The sequence below is a fragment of the Seriola lalandi genome, unplaced genomic scaffold, assembly GCF_002814215.2.
Source record: "Seriola lalandi dorsalis isolate HSWRI2012SDOR001 ecotype SW California unplaced genomic scaffold, Sedor1 jcf7180002052119, whole genome shotgun sequence".
NCBI classification, from domain to species: Eukaryota; Metazoa; Chordata; class Actinopteri; order Carangiformes; family Carangidae; genus Seriola; species Seriola lalandi.
Genome location: NW_019522672.1, coordinates 78,542 through 106,538, shown reverse-complemented (window position 1 = coordinate 106,538; position 27,997 = coordinate 78,542). Strand labels below are relative to the sequence as shown.

General features: G+C 40.6%; 1 protein-coding gene across 1 annotated transcript; it reads left to right on the top strand.

Moving 5' to 3' along the window:
• Positions 1–55: 55 nt before the first annotated feature.
• On the top strand, positions 56–27,220 carry trim33 (tripartite motif containing 33). The gene is given in 21 exon segments (XM_087172180.1): positions 56–663; positions 4,495–4,613; positions 7,526–7,685; positions 8,109–8,241; positions 9,151–9,267; positions 9,391–9,505; positions 10,166–10,312; positions 10,802–10,919; positions 11,195–11,496; positions 12,873–13,070; positions 15,974–16,030; positions 16,331–16,531; positions 16,720–16,852; positions 17,165–17,228; positions 17,832–17,985; positions 19,054–19,478; positions 19,817–19,928; positions 20,017–20,091; positions 21,565–21,717; positions 23,831–23,881; positions 26,448–27,220. Coding segments are annotated over 21 exon segments (3,633 nt in total). The 5' UTR covers positions 56–86; the 3' UTR covers positions 26,670–27,220.
• Positions 27,221–27,997: the final 777 nt, after the last annotated feature.

Below are 27,997 nucleotides of genomic sequence, written 5' to 3'. Positions count from 1 at the left end.
GTCCTCCACTACGTCACGCCGTAATGCTACGTAGTCCTGGTTCGAGAAGTTACGCAGGACGTGCAGCGGTTCAAAGAGGAAGGAAGATGGCGGACAACAAAGACGAGGAGGATATGAAACCGTCTACTAATCCGGACTCAGTGCCTTCAGCACAAGATAACGAACAACCAGAGACTAAAGTGGAAAATGCTTTAATGGTCGTAGAAGCGAATACAAAAGGTGGCGAAGAAACAGACTCACATGAGAACACTAACGAGGCACCGACACCCACCACCGACGGAGGGGACGTTAGCAGCGGCGGAGCTGCTACCGCGGGAGGGGAAGCCAACGGTAGCGCTAGCAACGCCGTCAGCCCGGCTGGGACTAGCACTTCCAATGCAGAGCCACCGACAGCTGAAACCCTGACCGCTGGGGATGCTCCTGTTGGCGGACTCACTACTGAAATGTCTCCCCCTCCTTCGGCTCCAGCGGCCACGCCGGTATCCACTCCCATTAATTTGCTGGATACGTGCGCAGTGTGTAAACAAAGTCTTCAGAGCCGAGACTGTGAACCAAAACTTCTGCCTTGTCTGCACTCTTTTTGCCTGAAATGTATCCCGCAACCGGATAGACAAATAAGCGTACAGGTCCCTGGGCCACACGGGCAAACTGACACACACATAGGTGAGTTGTTGGTTTTTTTTTTTGTTTTTTTTTTTACGAGTGAAAATCTGGATCTACCTGTGAACAAGAACTCTGCCCTGTTATCTGATGTTAGTTATGATGAATTGCTGTGTTCGGGCAAGAGTGAAACATTGAACTTGATTGATTGAGTTCTGGTGGGAACTGAGATAACGTTAGGACAGCTTTGGAGGTTGATCTGAGTCTTTACACCTCAATACGTTGATGCTAACCGACAAGGGAGCTGTGTTTCTGTTGCGCTGCACAGAGGAAGGTAGCTGGTCTGTTGTGGTAGCCTGTCATTGGTCCAGCGGATTACCTAGTCTTCCACCATAACAGATAAAGACAGCGAGTAACATGCACCAAAACGATCGGGTGAGTTTTGATTGGAGAAAGGTGTGTTCGGGAACTCCATGCCGAATAAACGATGGTGCAACCGATTTCACTCAGTTGCCGTGGTCAATACCAAGGCTGTATTCATTTGACAGATTTCCAGTGGCTTCTGCCATAACAGTCTCGCCCAGGATTAAGCTACATATTCTCCCTTACCAGAAGACATGTAGTCATCACTCACTGTATTTTTATTTTATAGTGACACATAACACATTAGTAGCTTATCAATTAGATGACATAAACATGAATGGATGATGATTAAACACTAGTCAAGTGTACTAGTCAAACCGATGATGCACCACTGCATATTCTGTAGCAACCAGTAATAGTAGGAAATTCAACATTAACAGTAGATAGAAACTACTAGATTACTTGATATCCAAATGTCATATTAACATATTAACTGCATGTTATAGATATTTACACGCTGAAGTCTTATCTAAATGATTGGATCAAAATACAACTGGGGGATATCGCTGTCTCATTTTTTTCTTTCTTCCAAATTATGATATCTGTATCTCAAAATCACAAGATGTTTTCTTGTAATTAGAAGGTCTTTTCTTGTAAGTATAAAATCCAGATATCCTAATTTCATAGCAATGAAATTACTAGTAAATGTCATAACTCTGGGGCATGGAAGTCATAATTCTAAGTTAAGGTCTACAGTTGTTGGTTTTTTTTAGTTAATGAAAGTCAGAATATATTACAACGCAGTGTAAGTGGATACCCAAACATGTCTTTTGCTGCCTCGCTGCTTTTAAAGGATGCACACATCACACCATCTGCCAAGTATACTCTGAGGTGTGAATACAGTTTTGGAAAGATGGATTGTCAGATACCTGGCAAAAGCTCCACTGATGACATGCAGCCAGGTGTTTGGACTCATTTCATGTTTATGTGAACCACTACACATGAATAATTTTACTGCAGTGCCAGAAAATGTAACCACAACATCCTTTGGAAAACTGATCTGAGTGGTGGCAGTCTACACAAAATAAGTGTCGTATTTCAGGTTCAACAGAGGGACTCCTACAAGTGTCTCATGATGACATCTCATGTTACACTTTATTATCCAGTATTTAGGTATGTGTGTAGTTTTACGTCCTCACAGTACCTGCCACAAAGCTTGACATAATTTTATTGGTCTCGTTCTCAGTGGAGAGGTTTAATATCACATGGTCTGAAGGCTCAGGAATCGCATTAGTACTGGTCTTAGGAGCAATTCAGTGTCACATGGTCTGAATTGTATTTACAGAACTGCCCGTCATAACAAAGGATTGCTTCTGGGGTAAAACTGGAATATATTATGTTTTAGTTGGGTTTTTCTATTTACCTTTTGTAGATGATGTGGTTAATATGATCTGACTCAGCCCTGCAGTTTGACATTGACAGAGGAAAATATTTTCCCTTTAAATGTTTCTTTGGCCACAATTGCTGACAGACTCATACTGGAGTTTTGGAAGGTGGGGGTCTTCAATATCTCCCTCTCAGTTAATGTAATAATGACCTCCACAGCATCAGGCCCATTCTTTCCACACTGCTTTCCTCAGTTCCTCTTACCATCTCAGAGAATTATAGATTTAGCTCAACACTTAAGTCCTACAAAAGGTGGTTTAATAGTAACTAGACGTGTATCATTGATTCCCATAAAGGAATCAAAGTTCTATCATCCATGCCCCTGTCACAACACTTCACCAGGCTACTGATTGACAGTGTTAAACCCTGGTCGAAAGAAGGCTGTTTAATGATAAGCTTAGCTTTTGAATGATAGACAGTTATAGTACATAATTATTTCTGAAGGCTTGACCATTAAATGAGGAACTGTAAAAGCCAGTTGAGAATGCTGAGTTCATAAACAATGCCACTGAAATAACTTCATTCTCTCCTACCTGGACTGACAAATTCATTAATGAATTCATCCTCCACTTTCTGTGTCCTATTTGTAAAGTCTGCTGTAATAGCTGGTAGCAGCTTGTAATGTGTTGATGTTTAACTTCTTATATGATATAGACGTTACAATATCCAGATGTAGCTGTCAGGGGAGGAAGATGCTTTATCTGATCTGATTCTTGATGACTAGTCCTTTTTTTTCATAACCTTACTCATTACTTTGTTGGGTAAAATGTGTGAAGATAATTAAATATGACTAAGATGCTAATTATCTTCTGCTGCACCAAAATTGCCAGTTCATTTTATGATTTAAATATATTTAGGCGTTTATTGAAGCCAAATCTCCGAATCTTGTGTGTTGTGCCCATTATGTAATTAAGTGAACGTGAACACTAACACTGAGCATGGTTGAGATGTAATGATATTTACCACTTCTGTAAGAAATTCTCTTTTTTGTATTTCAGCAAGATTTGGTCATAGTTTGGTCCAAGTTTAAATTCTGGTTAATCTCTGGTCTATCACCTGTACCAGCGGCAACTGACACCTGCATAACGACGAGGTTAATATTTGGCCAAGCAATAGCCCGATTTGAAAAGAGGAAAACACAACCCTAATCATGGTTAAAATACAGTTTTAATTGTGTGAGTGTTCAAAGAGGGAGGAGGGGGGTTCAAAGTGACAGCTGTGTGGTTCATTTGTTTATGTATGTGTGTGTGTGTGTGTCTGTTTTGGGGTTGTGTGGGTTCCTCAGCACAGTCCCAGTCCAGCTGCTTTCACAACCAATCACTCGGGATCCATGCAGCTGGAGCTTACACAAACCGGCTGTGTGCTGCTCAAGTCAGTGTAGACCGCCTCAAACCGGCTTGAACCGGTTTTTACCTCTGCTGGCTGGAGAGGGGGATGGGGTGGGGGGTTTTATGGGTTTATGATTTACAGGAGGGGCAACATATTTTGCTGAATTAAACATTTATGTGAAGTTTAATCTTGTGCTTCATATTAGACTTTATGAAAATAAACGGCAAAGTTAATGAGCTGATTTAATTATTTGCTGTGGTGTATATGATTATAGCGGTAATTCAGCTAATTCCATTAACGAATCCAACTGAAGTGATTAAGTGAAACGGTCCTCGCTGTTTGGCCATGGGAGTTAATAATCTAATAAAAATGCCAGGAATGACGAGATTCCATCTTCTGGAGACAGTGGCTAAATCAATTAGCCCCCACGAATCGGCAGCGGGTGTCCCATGGCGCCAAGAATTTTTAATAACAACAGGAATTTACCTAAAAAGAAATTATTGAAATAACCTGAAAAGTCTCACTGAAGGCCTTTTATTCATCTTAAAAAGGGCAGTTCTCAGCTGAGAGTTAGGGGAACATTGGTATTAGTCTACATATGGGCTCGTTCTTGATGGTGACATCTTGTTTCCATGTTCCTTGAAAGACCAGTCACCAATGAAATGTCACTGAACATTGGATTTGTTGCCCAGTGTTTGACCTTTGCACTTCATTTAACTCGTGCCCCCCCGTGTGTTCTGTCTCTTCTGTCTTTAGTAAATGTTATGCGCTGTTCAGTGTGCCACCAGGACTACAAACAGAGCGACATCATTGACAACTACTTTGTCAAAGATACCACAGAGGCCACCAGCACGTCTGATGAAAAGTCTGCACAGGTAAGCCTCTAACGATTGGGCTCTTGGCAACATGCATAAGCATATATTCACATCAAGTCTTGTAGCTTCTCCTCTAATGATTGGAGGGGTCTTTGCATAAGTTGTGATATTTAATTTTCTGATAAGGTGAAGACAAGGTCAAGTCTTATTTGTTCATGATTCAGGGCAGGGTTATCTAGATAAGCACCAAGTCCATTTAGTCCAGAACAAATAAAAAAAACAAGAATCAGATCATACACTCACTTCTCTACAAAACCATTCCATGGTTTTATTATTCATACTTTTAAGCCAAGCATGTAGGAAGACATTGAAAGACAGACTGTTCCTATAAGGCCACTGTTTTACCCATAAGTGATGACACGAAGCGAGTGAAACTTTATTTTTTACAGCACATTTCATTCCAGGTGGTAGCACAATGTGCTGCACAGATATGTTAGGAAAGTTGCAACCACAAAAACTAAACATTAAACAAACCCATAACTGATATGTATGAATTAAAAACCATTAGGAAAATAATATAATGAAGATCAACAACCAATCATTAAAAAGGTGTGTATATTAAAACTATTAAAAAGTAGGAATAAAATTTGAGGTAAAGTAAAGTCCAAACCAGACTACTAGAAAGGAATATTTTCAGTTTAGATTTAAAAGATGATAGAGTGGGAGCACCTCTAATATGACACAGTTAGTGTATTACATATCACACAGGCACATATTGCTTATGTCGGTTTGAGGACGTGCTCTTTAACCAGCAATTAATGATTGTTGTCTAGTCATCTTTGGTGGGAGGGAAAACCTGAAGCCATTTTTGTGTAATGACTGTCTTGTTAACTGCAAAGTGTATTTTACAAGATGTTCATCCTGTGCCACAGGTTTGCTTGGGTCTTGGCTGATTGAAATTAGAATTTTAAATTAAGGGCGAGGCCAGAAAATATGGAAATGGTCTGCCATTTTTTTTCTTACCACGCTGCCACAAGCACTGGTTCAGTCCCAGAGCGCTAATCTGTTTATTGATTAGATACTTCAAGCAGGATTCTCACCAAGACATTAAATTAGTTTAAAATTAGTCTGTTTCATTCATATATTATTCTCATCTTTTTCTGCTCTCCCAATTCTTGTTGAAAAAGTTTATCCACTGATTTTTAGAGGTTTGTAAACTTAACTTCTATGCAACTAAAAATAGCCAGACCAGGTTCACTAGCCTGTCTTTAGGGTGTTACTAAAATAATCTCAGGCCTGGACATGAGGGCTGGCCGATAATCTAATCTAGTTTTATTTCAGCTACGCTTTTTCTTCAAATGATTATGAAAATGAAAAGATACATGAGACACATGATAAAGTTATTATTGTGCTGTATTTTTTTTTGCAACAAATTTCAACACCATCCCCACGTCCACTTCCTGGTTACATTTAGTTACTAATGTAGCAGTGTGTCATCTTGAGCAGTTTGCAGCTTTTTTTACTTATATCGTGTATAACTGGAAAAACTACACAGACAAAATGCTTTTTAAAGTTCAATAAATGCGTGGTGTTTCCAAAGTCAATGAGTAATCCTGTTAAATAATGGTGATCTCAATATTGATCAACATAATCGCTGTTATTATTATTTTTGCCATAATCGAGCAGCCCTACTGGAGATATTGAAGAAATATTGTTTTTCAATGTTAAAAAATATTATATAATATAAGATAAACATGTCCACAATTTCCACCTGCAAAGGGAGCTGTTAAAATAAGTTGAAATATATGTACAGAAGAGCAGTTGTTCATTTACATAGGATCATAATTCTTACATTATACCTCTGTAAAGGCTGAGAGTTCGCGGCCACCTGCAGTCATACGTGTTTTTGTTGGTTCGTGGCCACAGACCATGAGGCGTGGTCTTAGATTGACATTCAGGATGGAAGTAAGAAAACATTGCTTGGTGTGAGTGATGTCAGTTTGGTGTGAATGATGAATGGCACACAGTAGAAAAGGAACACAGCCCAGTCAATTAACAGAGCAACACTGTTGTCAAATAAAACGTCAGATCAAGTTTATCAAATCATTTGACACTATTTTTCCAGTATTGATTCCTAAGCTTTTTCATCACCTCTGTTTTCACCAGTTATTTTTTGTTACCTCCAGCCTTGAGGCCACTCTCCTGAAATGATAAATGGGTAATGTTAGGTTGTGAATGATGACTGTAAGCCAGGGAAAATGATGAAACATGGCTCTGTCCTCTGACTGTTTTTAATTAAATCGGCTTTTAATTAATCAAATGGCTCGATAATTTATCACTCCATTTTTCATTTCAAGTCCATTTTTACTGCTCCATTTTTCAATTTGCATGCATTTTCATCTTCTCCATTTTCATCAGTTGATTTTTGTTACTTCCACTCTTCACACTGGACGGTGTGACATTTTAAATACACGTTTGTGCTGCCAGGAGGAACAAGACTGTTTTTGTTTGGTTTCAGTGGTTTTCCTCTGTTGCCACGAATCAAACCTCACTGTGCATCTGGACCCATTGCTCAGAACCAATTCAGTTGATTTATAGAGAACCCATAGCCATTTATTAAGTGCCACTATGAGACCACACTTTTCAAATGATCATTTTATCTTGACCCCATATTTGTCAAAACAAATAATACTCATTCACAAAGTGCAAGTGCTTTTAAGTGTTGCTCTCAGAGTTTGTGTAGCATGACCACGCTAAATGTCGTACATCTTTTTTCAGGCTGGAAATGTTATATATCGTCTCAATGTGAAGCAAAGTACTGTGTCAATATCAAGGCAATATCTACTGATGATCTTAGCACCAGGCGTAGGAGCTGTATCATTCAGCACCTCTGCAGATACTGGACAGACTTTGCATAAACTTCTGATCCTACCCAGATTCTTTAAGGTGCTCATTGGTGTTATCTTCTCAAGGTGTGCACAAGTTGTGAGGACAACGCGGGAACCATAGGCTTTTGTGTGGAGTGTGGGGAATGGCTGTGTAAGACCTGCGTAGAGGCCCACCAGAGGGTCAAAATCACCAAGGACCACAAGATTCGCACAAAGGAGGACGCCGACGCCGACGCCGCCTCCGGTAAGATGGCTGACCCTCAGAGCGAAGGACAGACCAATATTTACCGAAGCAAAAAAAAAAAACTGCAGAAAGCCTGAACAGGACAAACTGTAGCTGAAGCATTGTGAATGTGGTGCTGCTGATAGGGCTGTTGCCATGGTAACACTGCTGCAGAGCCTTGGTTGCTTGGATGGTACTTCTAGCTGGGGAGACCATACAAGCTCTTCCCAGGTTTTCTGGGGCTTTTTCTGTCTCGTTTTTCTGTCCGCCTGCAAGTTTAAAGTGGATTTGACATACGTAACAACTGACACAACTTTTTTTGTTGCTGGTTATTTCTGTTTTTCTTTTGTTCTCTTACCAGTCTCCATGGGTACTTGGCCTCTGTACTTATTTCTCTCTCTCTCACTGAGCATCAGTGGTGTCTTTTCTCCCGTGTGTCTACAGAGTCTGTTGGTGCGTCTGGACAGAGGCCTGTTTTCTGTCCCATCCACAAGCAGGAGCCACTGAAGCTTTACTGTGAGACCTGTGACACGTTGACTTGCAGGGACTGTCAGCTGCTGGAGCACAAGGAACACAGGTAACTGAGCATGCACACATCTGTTTTATGACTAATGGACTGTCAGTCTCTTGTCTTCCAGCTTCTTTAACTGATATGGTTCTGCCAGTTGTCAATATTTTGTACCAGTAGTCATGTTAATTAATTTAGATTTGTCTATTATTGCCTGTTTTAAGCCATTAACTACTGTTTGCATATGTTTCATGTCACTGCTGACCATTCCCCACAGCATACCATAAGGTTTTGATTAATTGCCTACCCTGCAGGCAGCCATTGAGTTCAGCTCATTTCAGTACATTGAGAGGAAATCCAAAGAGAGACACATCCCGCAAACCCCTGTGGTATTTCAGTGTCATGTACAATAATTGAACAGAAAATCGATCAGTTACAAACTACAAAACACAAAAATAAGGTCAATAAAGATGAAAATCCAACAATAGAATAATAATAAAACCAAAAAAATCTTAATTCCAGTAAAGTAAATCCAAGAAAATGAGTCTGGATCACGTCTTTGTGCTGTGCTTGTCAGACAGTTACGTCACATCAGGAAAGCAGTGAGCCAACTGAAGTTGTCAGCTGGTTTACTTTGTGCTCCAGCAGGAAACTTGTGTTGTTTTACAGACAAAGCCACTGGTAGATGAAAACAGTGATGGCTGAACATGAATTTTCCCACTGTAAAGCAAAGGAAAAATTGCCCACTCACAGACTCATATAAATCTTCAACATTTGACAGCAAGAAACAGCAGTTGCATTCCTGCATGATTCTCTAGTATTGATGAATGAAATGTGCATTTCCCCAGTTGTCAATGACGTTTTCCCTTAGAAACCTCTTATTTTTTGACCCTCTCTTAAAGATTTTTGTGAAACATAATTTGTCAAATTGTTGTTATTCAGTTTATGGAAAGGTGTCGATGACCCCTCTGCTCTCAGGTACCAGTTCCTGGAGGAGGCTTTCCAGAACCAGAAAGGCATCATTGAGACCAGCATGGCCAAGCTACAGGAAAAGAAAAACTACGTCCATTACTCTGTCTCTCAGGTGCAAAGCAGGTACGAGTTTCTCTCCAGTGCGCGTGAATGGGCTGACGGATGCGGTCGATGTTGTAATTGGTGGCCATAGTCTCAGTTTTGAACGATGAATTATGTTTTGTTTTTTTTGTTTTTTTCATCCAGGTTAAAAGAGCTGAATGAGACACACAGGAAGGTGGAGCACGAAATCAAAATTGCAGTATTTACTCTCATAAATGAGATCAACAAGAAGGGCAAGTCCCTGTTGCAGCAGCTGGAGGTAAGACAGTATTAATGAGAGCGCCTCATCACGTCATGCTACGTCACTTCAAAAAGATAATTGGTACATTTCTAAGAGTTCAGCCTGATGACTCACTGTAGCTGCACTGACACTTATGAACTGGACTTGTGACGTTAATGTTGTTATCACTGAATTACACATCTGAAAATAGAGTATATGGTTGACAAAGAGTTTATATATATATATATATTTATGATGAATCATCCCACAACACATTTGTCATGTTGTTTATTAACACCTTTCCATTTATTTTAATTGTATGATTTATAGAGATATTGTGATGGATTCTGTTTACTAAGTATGCCTTTAGAAACTATAAATTTAATTAATCTTAATTAATTTCCTCGTTTCTTTTGCCTGCTACTTTTCAACCACTTGCTGTGATTTTTTTTTTCTATTTTCTTTCCTTCACGTCTCACTAAAAGCAGTTGATATTATGTTGTTTACTTGACTGACTCCCGACTTGGCTGCAATCTATATCGACTGCTGCAATAACCCAAATCCCCGACTGGGATCATTACATTTTCATCTAATCATCTAATCCATCTCCATGCATATGCAAACATTTTCTTATAGCTTGTCTAGACATTTAGCTTCAGTAGCGGTCTCTTTACCCAAATAATCTCCCTCTCTGTCCAGAGTGTGACCAAAGAGCGCAGTATGAGGCTTGTGGCTCAGCATAAGGATACCACCCAGCTGGCCCAGCAGATCCACCATGTGCTCAACTTCTGCCACTGGGCCATCACTACTGGCAGCAGCACAGCGCTGCTCTACAGCAAGAGGCTGGTATGTTTCTCACACGCTCCACATGTTCATCAGTTTGAGAGACTTAAACCGGCAGTGCACTGAGAACAAAAACTGAATTTTACAGACACACAACATCACTGGTGTGCCACCGAAGACGCACACCATTTGGGATTCATCCTTGTTTTAGTGTTTGATTCTTGTTTTGGGGAATGATGGAGGTTCTGTCTGTTTCCAACATGTAAGTCTGTACCGAGCAGCAGTCTGAGAATTCATTTTGTTTGGAGTAAACTGCTGGCCCAAGCCAGAGATTTTTTTTGTTTGTTTTTTTTTCCTCAGACAAGGGATACCTCTGTCACGTGGATTTCACTACTTACCACAAGACAGTCAGCAAATGAGATAACTGAGAACTTAATTGTGGGATTGTGGAATAATGTTTTCTAAAGGGCATGTTGACAAATGGGCTTTTTGTTGCGCCGCCATAGCCAAGCTTACTAATCGAAGAACATTTGTGTGTTTGTGTTTTTGTAGATCCTGTTCCAGCTTCGCCAGCTCTTCAAGGCTAGACTGGAGCCAGCGCCCCAGGCCAACGGAGTGGTGCGCTTCTTCTGTGACCCCACCTTCTGGGCCAAAAATGTGGTGAATCTAGGTGAGAGAGACCTGTTTTTTCAGTACTCGTCAGTTGATATTTCTCTGTATTAAATATGATCTTTTATTAACTTGTTCTAATCAAGATTATGTCTGAGAACATTCTCACCACCTGTCTGACCAGATGAAGTCTTAATTTACTGTACAATGGCCATTAACAGTTGGAAAATTAAGCAATAAACATTTGATTAATGTGCATGTCTGAATAAAATAAAGGGATATTTCACACCTGTCTATAGCATGTGCTTACCTACAACTGTCTTCTTCCAACTGTAGGTAATTTGGTAATTGAGAAACCACCTCCAGCTGCACAGCCGCCCAATGTGATGGTGGGAGGACCGCCTATTTCACCGGGCCAGGGTCATCCCGGCAAACACCCAGGACAGATCAACCTGGCCCAGCTCCGACTGCAGCACATGCAGCAGGCAGCCTACGCACAGCAGAAGCAGCAGCAGCAGCACCAGCAGCAGCACCAGCAGCAGATCCAGCAACAGATGCGCATCGCCTCCCAAATGTCCCAGCAGCACGCCAGGCAGCCCCCCCACCCGGAGCACTCGTGCCCCTAGGTATGGGAATCAGTCAGCAATCACAGCACATCTGACTGACTCCTCAAGTTATTAGAAGCTTACTTCAAATATGATCTTAGCGCAACACACAATATCAGTAATAATAATATAGATATTTTTTATTATTACCAACCTAATTTAAATCTCCAAAGCTTTTGTTTTCCAAATATTTTTTTTTTTTTTTTTATTATTTGTCTGTTCATTTAGTTTTGGATGAGATTTTCTCCAGACCTCTGAGAGTGTTAGCAGATGGAGGTCTGTTGATTCAAGATTAGAATTATTAATAAGGGAGCAGTGAGAGGATTTGGTGACAGACTTCCCATCACTTAATCCACGATGAACACACACTTGGTGCAGATGTACGTTTAGATATCGAAGGAAGATCCGGAATATCACTGGTGGTTTTAAATGGGCTTTGTTTTTTGTTTTTTTGAATTTTTTAACGGTAGAGTCCAACCATAGACATAAAGTTTGGGTTATATTTAGAATATGTGCATTTGTCCCCCACTCAATAAAAACAGCTATAACACACACACACACACATATAGACACAGACAGTGTTGTGATCTCAGTCAGCAGTGACAGGTTGATAACCATAGAGGATCCACTAAGTAATGTTTACTTTTAGAAGTTGTTGTTTTCTAGTTGCTAACTAATCATAAGGTAATGTTGCCTCTCTGTGAAAGATGGCCAGCAGGAGACAAGCTAATCCAGCATTAGCTGAAAAGAACAGCAGCATGTGAATTGTTGACCACGTGGGACATTTGAATTTCAGAGTCTAACTGCATTAAATTCCATTATATTTTTTAGCTGTTGGTGAATTAATTTTGTATTTCACTTTACATAAACATTACCACCATAAATTGATGCAGAAATGGCACAAACTGGTTCATAAAAATTCACCAGAATGTGGGGAATGAAGTGTGTGACACTCAACATTTCCTGGGGAAGGTGGGGGCTGGGGGACGGGGCGCAGTGAATACATATCCATATATTATCCATTTTGTCCATCTTGCAATGTATAAATCATTTCTCAGTCTCAGTAGGAAGGTCAGTGCTGTAAATTATTTTTTAAAGCATACAGTTTTAGATTAATCCTCTCCCTCTCTCTCTTCTTTTTTTAATTATTTTATATGGGGAAACCAACATGATTACTTATAACTTAAATTATCCAACCAACAGTCAAAAGTCCCAAAATCTCCAGGCTGTTAAACAAATCAGTGCTCTTGAGAATCATGATGATTTGGTAATTCAATTCCTCAACTTATCTTTTATTTTGACGAATCAATAAATAGAACTATATATTGTGGTCCCATGTTTACATGACCATGGTTGTCTTTATCCAGAGATCTGATTTCCACACAATGTTGTTGTCTTATGGTGTTGAGCAGCCTCCCAGGCTCATCAGTATGCAGCAGCTACCAAGAGGGCCTGGGGGTATGAACGGTGGGCCAGGTCCGCCAATGTACCCCTCCTCCCACCACATGCGTCTACCGGGTCCACCTCAAGGCCGAATAGCCACGGCCCAGCCGAGACTTAACGGACAGCAGTATCCCCCCATGATGCAGCCTCAGCTACAGAGACAGGTCAGTACAACCGCTCTGGTTTCACTGTATGAATTACTATATTTTACAGCACATTGTGACTGGTTTACAAGGGATGGTTTTTGTGTGTGTGTGTGTGTGTGTGTGTGTGTGTGTGTGTGTGTGTGTGTGTGTGTGTGTGTCCAACACATTTGTTGCTGTAAATGTTGGATGAACTGAAACTGCACAAATGTGTTAAAAAGGTTGCTTAACCCAAAATGTGAGTTCCAGTTGCTGTATAGATACACAGGACGTGGCTGGTCCATTAGTCAGGGACAGGCAGGCTCCAGAGATTCTTTATCTATGTTTGTGGATGAGATTGTGGTTTTTGATTCTTCAGCTCAGTTTGTGTGGAATATGATTGTTTGGCTGATTTTAACTCATCACAGATACAGTGGTAAGAAAAAGTAAATGTGGTCAGATCTTCATCCAAGTCACAGTTATGAACAAACGCATACTGAAAACCTAATTAAAACATTCACAGAGTTGGTTGGTAAAAGTATATGAAGCCCTCGGCTAATGGCATTAACAAAAGATAAGTGGAGTCAAGAGTCAACAAACCTTGAGTCCAGTCAATGAAACCAGACTGGAGTTGTAGGTTAGAGCGACTCTGACTCATTAAAAAAACAAAAAAACACTTTGGGTTCTCATACTCTTTCTTTCCACTGTATTCTGTATAAGTGCATATGTCAGTTGATACGTAACGAGACAGCAGCACAGAAATGTCAGATATTGCTTACATAGTCCACCAGAGAGCACTAACCAGTTTATTCTTAATCCAAGGGATCCTTATCAAAAGATGTTGTGTATATGCTTAAAAACGCGTTGGCACTGCTGTCCATCTGGACTTTCAATATTAATATAAGATCATTGAGGCAAAATGATTCTATTTGTGTGTGCATGATATAAATAGAAAAATTTAGTCAGGTCAGTCGATGCCAACTCATCCAGAATTTAGAACTTCTTCTGCTTCATGTCGTTGATTTTCTGGAAGAAAAAGTTGTTTTAAAAACTTCTATTAAATTCATGGGACCTTGTAAATTCCTACAACAAGTATGTTTTAGTTATTAATTTTTTAAGTTTGGCCCTGAGCTAAATTTCATCATTAATGATTAATACTCCACAGAAATCAAAGTTGGTTGCAAAAAACGGAAATCTAGCAGAGGTATTAATTATTATTTTTTAATTTAAGATGTTGGGTAAAAAAATTGATTTATTTTGATTAATTTGATTAGTGTAGATTACAGTTCAGAAACAACTATTTACCTGAGTATATGTTGTAAATTATCCTTGGATTTCTTTGAAGTATATTAAAAAATTTCAACCCAATCCAATGAAAAATAAACAACCGGTGAAGCTTCAAATACAAAGAATCGCAAAAGTGATGAAATTTAGCTCGGAGGGAAAACGTCAAAACTTTATAACTAAAAAAGTATTTGAAGTAGAGCTACAGGAATTTGTGAAGTCCCCATGAATTTAATAGAAGTTCTCACATGAATAATTTCAAGAAAGTCCATGACATGACCTGGGAGGTGAGTTTGTATGCAATGACCCAATTTAAATTTGAATGCTTAAAAATGCATTACAGACCAAAGTCAATTGAAAACTCCACTGACTATATTTCACGTTGCCTCAGAGTGTAACCCTACTATAATTGCAATGAAATTGAACATGGAATGGACTATGGACTATATTTCATTTGCATTAAATGTAATTCAGCCAGACACGAATGATCCCTAAGAAAGGCCAACCTTTTTTTTTTTTTTTTGCCCACATTCCCTTCACCTTCGCAGACATGTCGACCTCGGCTTGAAAACTGAGCAGGTTAATCGTGTCCTCTGGCCGATTTCTGCTGGTTATAGTCCTTCTCCATTACAGGAACTTAAGGAACTTAAATTTAATTGACATATTTATGATAAAAATGTGCCAATGTCAGAGGGGGTCTCTTATAGTCCCCCGTACTCCCCTCGGCTTCATGGAGCTTTATAGCAAGTTTCAGCTCATTTGTCAGCCGTTCAGACCACAACTTTACAGTCCCGGGTCACTCAGCGGTCCAATTACACCGTGTTCAGCCTCAGCAGGTAGTCGTTCTCAGAGAAAAAATGTACTCCCTGCTCTGCTCAGCATGTGACTGCAGACAGACACAGTTAGTGACTAGCTGGTGAACATAGTGGAGGATTTAACAGCTACAGAGCCAGATATCTCAGGTCATACAGTTCATGGAACGCGTCCCATATGTGGGTGGATAACTAAACATTACATTCCTGCAGTGGAGGAGGGATATTTGATGTTAGCGCACTAGTTTTGATGTGTGATTGTGACGGTTTTCAAAACAAGCCTGAGAGAACGCTGCCTTTGTTCAAACTGCTGTCTCTGAGCTCATGTTTTAACACAATACTAAAATGCAAAACGTCCAGTTTACATGTTCATTTTCAAGGTTGGAATATTGAGCGCCAAAATAAAAGCATAGTCGATTTTATTCAGTATTTGGTTATACTCGGGAGCGCACTGAAAACTATTTGACCTCGAAGTATTTTTTTCATTTTGATTGGTGCATTTTTAAACATGAATATGGAAAGTATGTTTTTGTAATTTCAATTTTGGGCACACAAACGTTAGTTGAAATATAGTTTTAATTTAATGGCTTCATTAAATACTGAACTTCCATTCACAAGCTGCTGTTAGTTTAAGGGACCTGGTTCATATGAGTTTTCTGAGAGTGGTGTGGATGTTCTGTTTCCTCATGCAGCCCAGCCTAAAACTGCCTCACTGGTGTATCTATACATATGAAGCTGGTCATTTTCTCGAGTGATGTGTACAGTATGAAAATGTAAATTCACTGCCTGCATGTAAGACTAGGTAAGAGACACCTCCACTATATCCAGCCCCTTTTTCTTTGTGTCCAGATGTCTATAGAATCTGAGATGAGCCACCAAAGGTTTCGTTTCTTACTACAATCAGGGGTTTGGCACCTTTTTCCTACTTTGTCATTTGTGTGTCTTGTGCAGCATGTGTCATCACCCAAATGCATGATCATGCAACCATGTTGTTTTCACAACAAAGAATAAATTTTTTTAAAACTGAGTGAGTGACCTGCGTCATTGTTCCTGTCTTTCCTCCTTTCTTCCTTTCCCTTTTCTTTCTCTGTCCTTCCTTCCCTCCTTCCTGTGGTCCTCTCTTTCTACATCCCTCTCTCTCTCTCTCTCTCTCTCTCTCTCTCTCTGTCTCTCTCTCTCTCTCTCTGTCTTTTTCTCTCTGTGCAGCATTCCAACCCGGGGCACGCAGGCCCTTTCCCAGTGGCGTCCCTCCACAACGCCAACCCCACGAGTCCCACCAGTGCCAGTATGGCCGGTGCTCACGCTCACCGCGGCCCCGCCAGCCCCATCATAGGTCCCATCGAGCTCATCCCCTCCGTTACCAATCCTGAGAACCTGCCCTGCCTACCTGAGATCCCGCCCATTCAGGTGCGTCACCTGCCATGAAAGTTAGACATTTATAATTAGCAATAATTCTAATAGTTGGAAATATCACAATAAATAGTCCTGGTGTTATAAGAAGAATGAATAAAACTGCACAATATTTGTACTCTGTCGTTTTACTAACTTGAGCCGCTGATATTTTCCTCATCACTGTGCTTCTCTGGCATCACCAGCTGGAGGACGCAGGTTCCAGCAACCTCGGACACCTCCTGTCTCGCTACATCACAGCCAGCACGCAGCATCAGCTCGGCTCAGTAGACATGAACCCGTCACCTGGACTGTCCACACACTCTCCTGGATCGTCAGGTACGCACACACGTCCAGGGAGAGGGACTCGCATTCACATGTAACAGAGCTTCATTCAGTCATTGACTCTAAAACACTGCCTGATCATTAAATCTGAAGGATAATACACTGGGTTAGCCACAAAAGCATTAAAATAAATATAAGATTATAATGTTATATAATGATACAAATATTATATATACTATCATCAATGTTGCCAATATCTGCATCATATTCTGTCTCTTTTCTAGATGCTGTGTACATGTTTATGTTCACCAAGAGAAAAGAAATGATCACTGCTGCTGTATCATCTGTTCTCATCTCCGTCCACAGGTCTGTCCAACGCCCACACGCCAGCGCGGCCTTCCAGCACGTCCAGCACAGGCAGCAGAGGCAGGTAAGAAGATAAGGAGGTATCCTAGTAGCAAAACACCCTGTTAAAGTTTATAGAAAATATTAACACAGCAGAGTCCAAGTTAACTGATTTAATACATTAACCGAACTTTTAATTTGTCACCTGTCTGACAAATGGAGCTGCATGTGACAGACATAAACAGCTCATCGTGGTAGTGATGGGATTAAATTAAAGTTTTTTGTATTGTTCATTCAATTTTAATTCTGAACTTCTACAGTGGTTACTGGTTTCATTTGAACACCTTGGTGGTTATTTTCACCTTAATACTGGAACTGTGCCTGGACTGGAATAGAGGTTAAAGGTCATGGCCTAGCACATTGCAATATGCAGTTTGATTGCAAGTAAATGTGCTCATTCAAAAATCAGATATGTTTTGATTCTGCCGTGTCGGTCCAAGTTCAAAGGAGGCAAAGTTTTACACTTGATGCCTCGCTGGTGCATTTTGCTCAACATATGGAGTGAAGTCACTGCAGTCTCACTCAAATAAATGAGAAGAGTTGTAATTAGTACCTAATTGGTTTGATGTTAAAGAGTTTAAACAACTGCAGTAATGTTCTCCGTGATTTGCTTTTGTGTCTGTTTAAGCTGCAGCTCTGCGGGGAGGGCGGGGCCAGGAAGTGGAGCTGCGGTGGAGCAGGTGAGGGTGAAGCAGGAGCCGGGTACGGAGGATAGCTACAGCTGTCCAGCTTCTTCTCTGAAGACGGAGCGCGACAAAGACGCCGGGAGGAGTGCCTGCATGGTACGAATACTCTTCCTCATCCATCGGTTTAAAACGAACCGTAGGGTTTGGGAATGTGATGACATCATACTGCACTGATCTGCTGTACCTGTTGGCAGCTTGTTATCTGAACTACATTGTGCTTGTGTTCAGCGTACGTCATGATACGGCTCACCCTGTCACAGGGAGTCTCCCTCTAATAGCTAACATTGAACATTATGGCAAGTGTGGTAACAGAACGACAGCAAGTGCAAACTGAACTAAATATGATGACAGTGTGGACAGAAGTGTTCAGTTATTCATGATCTTACCCAAAAACAGACAAATGCCCAAATATAAAATAAGATATGCCTAAAAACATTGGCCTGATAACAATGGCCGAAAGGGCCAGAACCACAGGGTCCTTCTCACTACAGACACTACATGTAGACTGTGGCAAATGTGCGTTTAACTTTTTTCACTCTGCACTGTGCATGAATGACTTGTGTATGATGATTCAGACTGAAACCATCAATCTTTTCCTTGGACACACTTACTGTAGATTTGCACATTAATTTGTACATTAATATATAAGTAACAGAGAAAATTGGAAATGTCACGTGGAAGATGGAAAACGTGTGGACGGTGGTGAAATGTAGTTTGACCAAAACTGAAAGTGGATAAAAGACGATATGAGCGAGGACTGATGAAACAGTGAAACAAGTTTTAACTCACGGTTATTACCAGCGTGTGTGTGTGTGCTGTGTCGTCATGGCAAAATATGAGCCTAGAGGCACCTACTGCAACAGGTATTTTGGCAGGTGTTTATATGTCTGTCTGTCTGTCTGTCTGTCTGTGGACAGATTTTGTCACAGCGATAGAATCACAACCGTGCAAGATACAGTCATGGAACTTTTACAGGTGTGTAGTTGAGATCAAAATGAGGCCAAGTCTGAAGATGGGTGTGATCCAAGTCCGACCCGTTGCTTAGTACTCAATCAATAATGTAGAAATGACTCCTGAGTACTCCTGGGCGTTGAGTGTTCAATGTGTTGTGTTGGGTTGTCCATTGGAAAATGTTCTGATGTTTATGTGTGTATTTTTCCCCAGATGAGCAGTCCTGAGAACAGCCCCCTCCCTACATTAGGGGTCGTAGGCCAAGATGCACTCAAGGCCCTGGGGGAGCGCATTAAAACAGAACCCCAGTCTGAGACGCCTTGTTCTGGACTAAATGGCTCCAGTGCAGCCATGTCATCTTCTTCTGCTACCACAATGACCTCCACTACCTCGTCGTCCACCGAGAGCAGCGGCGGCACGACGGGCCCTCCGCTCACTAATGGAAGCTTAGAGAAAGGGACAGAGGCCAAACAGAGCGCGCCACCTGCTGGAACAGGAAACCCTGGCGGGAAAGAGGATGACCCCAACGAGGACTGGTGCGCTGTGTGTATCAACGGTGGTGACCTGCTGTGCTGCGACCGCTGTCCCAAAGTGTTTCATATGAAATGCCATGTGCCCACCATAAAAATCTTCCCCAAGTAAGTACTGCTGACACACACATCTAGGTGTTAGGAACAGCAACATTTAGGGAAACTGAAACAGACAAATGCACACAAGCAGAACCACACATTTAAAAAAGAGAACAGAAAAAGAAAAAAGGCTCAGGAGCAACAGTAAAACCAGAACATGTTTTGAACATTGATCTAATAAGAGACCCTCTACTAGTAAAAAGATGTGTCAGTCTAAATACATCACTGCAGAATATTCTGAATGTTCTCAACGTTCTCGAAACATTTGACCTCGGCTGCTGTTAATTGACAATGTTAGTTAAAGGCTAACATCATGTCCTCTGTGTGATTTTTCTTTTTCATCACAGGGGAGACTTCCTCTGCACTTTTTGCCGCAGTCTATCAAGCCCAGAGATAGAATACTGTGACGACGGCAGGAAAACTAAAGGAGAGCAGAACATGAACCCCGAGGACCAAAGGGTCAGTACATCCACCAGCGCATCACCTCTAAGAGTACGGTTTGTGATCATTACGATGAAGCTAATTCTCTCCCTCCCTCTCTGTGCAGAGATGTGAACGCCTCCTCCTGTACATCTTCTGTCACGAGCTCAGTGTGGGCTTTAGGGAAGCGGTTCCTAGCTCTGTAAGTGGCTCTTAATCACACACACACACACACACACACACACACACACACAAATATACAGATACTTGAGCACTGTTCAGTTTTCGCTACCTGATGCTCACTCGCTTCCTCGTTCCTGATCTTGATTCCTGATTCTTGATCAAATGGTTGCAAAGCTTCATTGTTCCTTCTTAGATTTTATTTTTCCCTTCCTCTGTAATCTTTGTGATTGTGGGAGACATGGTTGGAATCTCAAAGCAAGAATAAATGCCTGATTCATTTATTGTGGAACCAACTGTAATGCTTGGTTACTTGGAATATTTTATACTTTTTGTAAGAACCAGAACAATTTTGAAATGCACTGAAAAAAAAAACTTGCAGCAGCATATTTTTTTCTTGTTTTATTTTATTGCATAATTTATCATTTTTTCCTCTGATTAATAATTGATTAGTTTGCTCTTGGTAGGTAATTTTTCTTATAAACTATCTTAAAAATGTGTTTTTGATTAACTAATTTCATAGAAGCTTGCATGCCGGTAAATGAGGTACCTGACAATCATCATCATGTTGATTAATGAGTCTCCAGAGGGTTGAAAGGATAGACTCAATGGACATGTGGCTATTTATAACAAAACAGTAACAGTTGCTGTGTCGGCGTGTGTGCCTGTGGCCTGCGGTTAGCCTAGGGGACTTTTTTCTTGCCTCCCTACTCTTCCCCACGCTTCTTTTTTTGTCTTGACTTTTAAGCTACTGAATAAGGGCAAAGATGCCAAAAAATGTATTTAAAGGTCACCTCACAGTGCTGATTATAATTTCAGGATCTCAAAAAGTATAAGAGCTAAAGCTACCGCTAGGCAGATGGGTTCAGATTGTCACCCACTACAGACAACTAAAACCTTTTGGGATATTTTAGATTTTTTTCTTTTGACATGTGGTTTATGTGATTTACTCAAAGGTTGTTGCGCTGATGTATAGGTTTGATATCTGAGTGGGAGGAGCCCCAGTCTTAAAAGCATTTCATGGACTAACACAGCGTACACATCCACTACACACTCGTTACACAGTATCTCAGAATTACTTTGATGTTCTCCTGTGTATATTATGCTGCACAACAGCTATGAAATCATGATGCTCCCCTGCGGTATTGTAATAAACAACAATACTCCACAACAAAGAGATTTTGACAGACTCGACAGGAGAATCATTCAGTGGAAGATCAATCAGTTTTTTGTTGTGCACGTTTAAGTGCATGTTGTAGCTTGAAATGCTTTTGTTTGAAGGGACTGTGTATGCTGCAGCAAATTTTGGTCTAACTGTTTACCAGCTGTCTTGAGAAGCTCCAAGACAGATTTAATATCCATTTATCTATTTTTCTACCTGTAAGAAATGTGTAGCACCATATATAAAAAAAAAAAAAACAATCCTGAAAAGCACCAGAACCTCAGCTCCTCTGCCTTTGGAGCTGATCTTTGTTATGTTGTTTGTTTAACCCAGGTGCCCAATTACTACAAGATTATCAAGCAGCCAATGGACCTGAAGAAGGTGAAGAAGAAGCTGCAGTTACGGAGCTCCCAGTATTACCAGTCCACCCAGGAGTTTGTGTCCGACATTCGCCTGGTCTTCAAAAACTGTGCAAAGTACAATGAGGTGAGCAGCATGAGTCTTGTGCCTGCTTCAGGGAATGGCATCTGCTTGTGTGTGTGCGCATGCAGACGAGGGTTAGACTGGTGTATGGGTTGAAGTTTAAACAGACACCAGCATATTCAAAATTAAAGAATCATTTGAGCTTTTTCATGCTCAAACGATAAAAGACTGATATATTAGGACTTAAATGGATAATTCTTTGACAAAAACAAAAGTGAACAATGCAATGAGTAAATAAAACAATATTTATATTTCAGTGCTAGGTGTTATTATGAGGCCAGAGATGGCAAACCAATATATTAGTCTAACCTTAACATGAAGACACAGCCTTACCTTGGACAAGGAGGTGGGAAGTGGTGCTTACAACCTGCATTGTGTGTAGTTTCGTACACTTACTAACACTGGCTGTTGGAGGATGGAGTGTACAGGCGCCGCTGTCGTCTCCTCACACTGGCTGCAGGAACACTGTCTGAACCCTGTTAACTCTGTCGTCATCGCAGTGATAAATCACAATGAGTTTGTTTGTTTTTTTGTGTTTTTTTTTTATGGATTGCTGTGGTCACTTTTGAATATGTTATTTTTTAAAGTAAAATGGATGTATTGTTATTTTTGTTGCCTCTGTTGTGGGTATCAGTTAAAATTGCTTGTGATAGCTTGTACCCTCTGTTTAACGCTGGAACACAGTTTGTACACTGCATATGTTCACAAGTTACACCTCACAACCACAAGGGGGAGCCTCTATTTTAATCAAGAAGTGAACCGTGTCTGGACTGACAACTCAGACTACACAGAGATATCACTTCTATTGGCCAATAGAGATCATTAAGGCGCTGAGCCTCACAGGATGACCTCACTATACATATGTTGTTGTCATGTCACCAAAATTAACAGCAAGCAGGGTCCCCACCTCTTGTTTTTAAATTTAGGTTGCATGAGTAAACAATAGAGTGAAAGACATTTCATCACTGTAATGTAATGAGATTACTCACCTCAAAGTAAGTAGTAAGTCAGTAAGTGGTGAGTGATTGCTAAAGTGATTAATCAGGTGCTAACACTCATGGCAACACGTATAAAAGTGTAGATTTTCAAGAGCAATTGAAGTTCTTTTCATTCTTAGATCTTCCAGAACAGCAGGTTTAAAAAAAGGAACAACCTGTGATGCAGTTTTTATTACAATAAGTTGCATTTGTATAAATAAAAAGAGTATAGTTTTTCTATAACACAAAGCGCCAGCATCAGCTATACATACACATTTTTAAATGACAATACTTGCACACACACAGCACACTGTATAAACACAGTTCTCTCAGTTTTCTATAACTGAGCATTAGAGAAAGATGCCAACAAAATGTTGAGCATTAACTAAGAAAATCTGTTCTGTTGAAAGATAAAAATCTGCTTTTGAACCACAGCTGCATAAATTTAAGAATGATTTCAAAGCATCAGAAATAAGGATGGAGAGTTTCGGAAAGTCGCAACTGCGCCGAAACCCCAAGAATCTGGAGATTTCCTTTTTTAGGTTCTTGTAAGAATCTGGATCATATCTGGAGATTTGTTTGATATGACATCTTACAATGCCCTGATCCGATCATGTCCAGTCCAGATGTTGTCATATATGGGGGACATAGTCTGAAACATCTGGGCAACTACATCTCCAGATTCTGGGGTATTTTGTGCTGTGAATTAATTCCTGTGATTATATCAGTTGTAGAAAAAAAAAAAAAAAACATTCTGGACACACATGTATAACCTTAAATAATACGTTTCTTTACACATAAGTGGTGAAGAAACATCAACGACAGACTTGTAAGACCCGAGGTGGTAAAACAGGAAACAAAAAATAAATATCCACCACCTCAGAGATGATGATGTAGAAAATGTGCTGCAGAAAATTGTGAAATAGATTTATAAACCACAGCCCATGTGACTGTATGGACCTTCTCTTGCTGTTAATTTGTGCAGTAATGACCTGGTGATACACGCCTCGTAGGCTTGAGCACAGTAGGCCGTAAAGCAGATTTCTTATCTGTTATTATCTAACCTGCCTGTGCTGTGAACTCTTTTCTTCCCCCTGCTGCTTCACTGTCTTTGTTGTAATGTTATTGCCCCTTTTTAGATGTCTCGAATAATCCAGGTTTATGATGAGGAGAAACAGATTAATACACAGGTAAGCCGTTTCAAATGGAGCACAGATGTCCTGTCCCGTCCCACTGAGGCTTCAAGAAGTGTTTTTACCCTTCATCTTAGCGAGAGAGAGAGAGAGAGAGAGAGAGAGAGAGAGAATTCATGAGCAGCAGATTTCGGCAGTCGTATGATGATGTGTTTAGTATTGGATTAGTGGGTGTAGAAAACACAATGAATTCTTGGCCTCTCACATATACTCATATACATAGGTGTGTGTGTGTGTGTGTGTGTGTGTGTGTGTGTGTGTGTGTGTGTGTGTGCGTGTAAGTAAATATCCACTCAATTGGCAGTTTATTAGGTACACCTAACTAAATCTATTGCAGTACTACAATGTATCCAACAATAATAACGAGATTTTCTAACTGTTATCTGAAGAGTTAGCAGATCACAATTATAAAGAGAAGACTGACCATTTAAGTCTTTAAAGACGAGCAGTAAAATCTTTAAATCAATTCAAACCTCACAGGTGAGCGGTGAGGCGTAGTGGGGATTGGTGTGGTGACGTGATGTTAGACGCCCCGGCGGCGGCATTTTTTATCAGCTGAGGTCTTTGGACGTTTTTCCTGCTGACACCAGAGTAAAGGACGTTGCAACAGTCCAGTCTGGAAGAAATAAAAACATGGATGACCTTTTCAGATCTGCAGATGATAGGAATGACCTGATCTTGATTAAAATGTCATAATTGTACGATAGTTGTAAATTATTGGACGTCCAGTTCTTAATTTAATCAAGACAGGACGTAATAGATGACTTTATTTGGACATAACTAATGTATATTGTCTGTGTATCAATGGAAATCAATAGTAGGGTAGCACAGCAAAATTAAAATAAGCTTTGCATCTATATAGTAAATAAATGGGGGCGGAGAATAGAACCTGTGGGATCTCCACACGCAGTAGAGAAGGAAGACTGAAATGAGATGAACCAATCCAGAGATGCATCCCTAATGTCAAAATCAGACGACTGGTCCGCCGGGTCAAAGGTTGAGCTGAGGTCAAGAGAGATTTAAAAGGGAGTACTTTGCATCAGCAGCAAACACCACGTTAAAATTATTGCTCATCAAAGAAATGTGTTTTTTCTTAAGTCGTAGATAAAAAATGGCTGCTCAGCGTTGCGTCTAAAATCACTGAAAACAGAAGGATCCACTAAAGGAAGAAAGTGCTGAGGATGGGCAGGAGTCAACATCGAGCTCTCCACCATCTCGTTATAGAAATATTGAAATTCTTCACATCTCACTGGGGAGGTTTCAGCTGGCTGACCAATCACAGAGGTCTGGGACTACGGCTCTGATTAGCTATCAGCTGCTAAGCATAAGAGCTCCTTGCTTCAACTGTTTAATGGAAATCAGATGTTTAAGAGGGGCACAGGAATCACTATGTTTAATCTTCTACCGTTTCCACTCTGGTTTCTGTCCTTTTTCAATTCCTAATTTCTTCATTTAACTTTGGTAGAGAAGAAGATTTTGACTTTTTTGTCTCTGACGGGAGCTAAAGAATCTGAAGTATTTGTGCAGGAGATGTTAAAAAAACCCTGACAGGCTGATCTACAGCGAGGCCCTCTTGTTCATGCATATTAAAAACGTTTTGAGCTTGACAGGAACAAGAATTAGAGAGTGAATTTAGGGAGCGGGAGCGAATCAGTGTGGTGCAAAATCAGCCAATTGCACATCTTCCTCACAGGTGTTGATTGAGCTGTATGATGATTTTGGAGGATGTAGTTTGTGCTGCTGAGCTTTATACACAGATGTTTGTTATTTAGTATATCCTCATTGATATAAATGTTGAGAAACACCTGTTAGTATAATGCACTATAATTCAAAAGCACAATGAACTGCAGCAACCAAACTGAGCATAAAGTTGAATCAACACATCATACAATATAACAATCGTGAAGGGAGGGTCAGTTTTAGCAGGGTGTACCTAATAAACTGCCAACTGAGTGTGTGTGTGTGTGTGTGTGTGTGTGTGTGTGACATGCAAACATGTGAGAGACAGTGTATGGATGTGGAAGGAGAAGCTGAGAGGCCTGAAATTATAGCTCTACTTCACATGGGCATCAGTGCAGACTTCAGGCTTTTAAGATCAAGAACTCCTGACTCTGACATCACAATCCTGGGTTTAGGGTTTGTTTCCTGGACCTTGTTCAAATCTTATTTTCAGTAAATTGGGCTGTGGCGTCATTTAGTGCCAGTAGAGTCAAGATAACCAGCCAGAAAAAAACACAATCAGGGGTCTAAAACTCAAATTTCCTTTTGAAAGCAGCCTGGCTGAAGTTTTGCCACTTGTGTCTGAATTGTGGAAATGCTTCATGGAGCCACAGTGGGACAGGGAGGCAGGATATCTCTGCTCTGTACAACAAGGTTGAGTCGGGGTCAGCCTGCCACCAGGAGTCTTAACCACATCTAATTTGTCTCCTCATTGTCCTCTTCATCCTCCCTGCTTCCACCCATTCATCCCTCCTGCTCTGCGGTACTTCCTCCATATCATAACTTCACCTTCCTCCTCCTCCTCCTCCTCCTCCTCCTCCTCTTCCTTTTCCTCCTCCGGCAGGTGGGATCAGAGATGGCGATATCTGGGAAGGCGGTGGGTCTGTACTTTGAGGAGAAGCTGCTGGAGATGTTTCCCGGGCAGAGCTTCCCAGAAACGCCTGAAACCGAAGCCACGGAGGAAAAGGAGAAGGCGGAGGACGACACGGAGGACTCGGAGGAGGACTTCATACAGCCCCGACGCAAACGGTTAAAAACAGATGAGAAATTGGTCCACATCAAGTGAGACCCGACCACACGAGAAACGAGAGGTTAAAAAAACTGTCTTCCTCGCGTCCCCCCACTTCTCCTTTGTTTGAGGCAGCAAACAAAAAAAAAAGGACAAGATTCGCTGTACAATCTGCTTGGTTTATCTGATCCTTGCCTTTGAATGAGTCACTGTCAACTCCATAAGAAGTCTGCCTTGATCTGAACTCTTTACAGACAGAAACATGGAAGAGCTGCTTTCCCTCCTTATTTCATGGACACTCAGCTCGCCTGTACAGACTTAGAAGTACGACTTGTTTTGCAGTAGTTAAGTTAAAGGTTGGTCCTTTCTTTTCTATCCATTTTCATTTGTAGATTTGTTGTGATAATTGCTTTATAAAACATTTAAATCCCGTGTTCTGTTTAATGTATTATATCTATACTTTGACATGATGAAACCTACCAAGTATTTGTATGACTTTGTGGAAGCGTTATGTAAATAAGAGAATCTAGCCCACTGAAGGTATTCCTACAGTATAGATGTTTGGGTGCGTCATCAATAAAACATGTTCTTGAAATATATCAAAGAAATCGTGTGTGGTGTGGAGTAGGTTTTCATAGGGAGCTTTTAAAGGAGCAGTTCACCCTCAAAGAAACATGGTCTCACACATCCTCAGTGACATCAACTCAACTCAACTGTTGACAAGTCACAGCTGTTAATTTGTAAAAGCGCTCCCGATGACTTCCTCATGAAGCTGGTTAAGATAAAACCAATATTGTGCAAAGCTATCATTAAGTTAAATGGCGGCTACTTTGAAGAATCTAAAAAATGAAACATGTTTGTTTTTTTTACTTTTTTTGTTTACTTTATAAATACATACTTTTCATTATAATTAGTTTTAATACCTTTTTCTCAGCAGGTATTTCATCTGTCCCAGCAGGAAAAAGCACAGGTGGCGAGCCAACATGCTTATTACCAGGATACATCATTAACTTTATTATTTACAGCTGCACTTTTCCTACTGTAACACATCAACTGTCTTTCAGGAAAAAGGCCAGTTGGGGCCCTGTGGTGTCATGAGCACCTGTGAAATGAGTCAGTAGTCTCTGCTGTGGTAATCTTTAACATCTATAATCTTCCACACAACAACCACCATACTCTGGCTGTAAAACACAGTAAACAGAAGACATAATACGAGTGAATAGCACAGTGAAATGTCAAGTTGCCTCTTGTAGATCCACATGAACAACTGGAAGATTTAAGCTGCTACAATAATGTCTGATAAGGAGAAGTAGCACGTGACGACAGTGGAAACTTAACCTGAAAATAAAAACCACACGAGCTGACATCAGCGTAGTGAAGTGCTG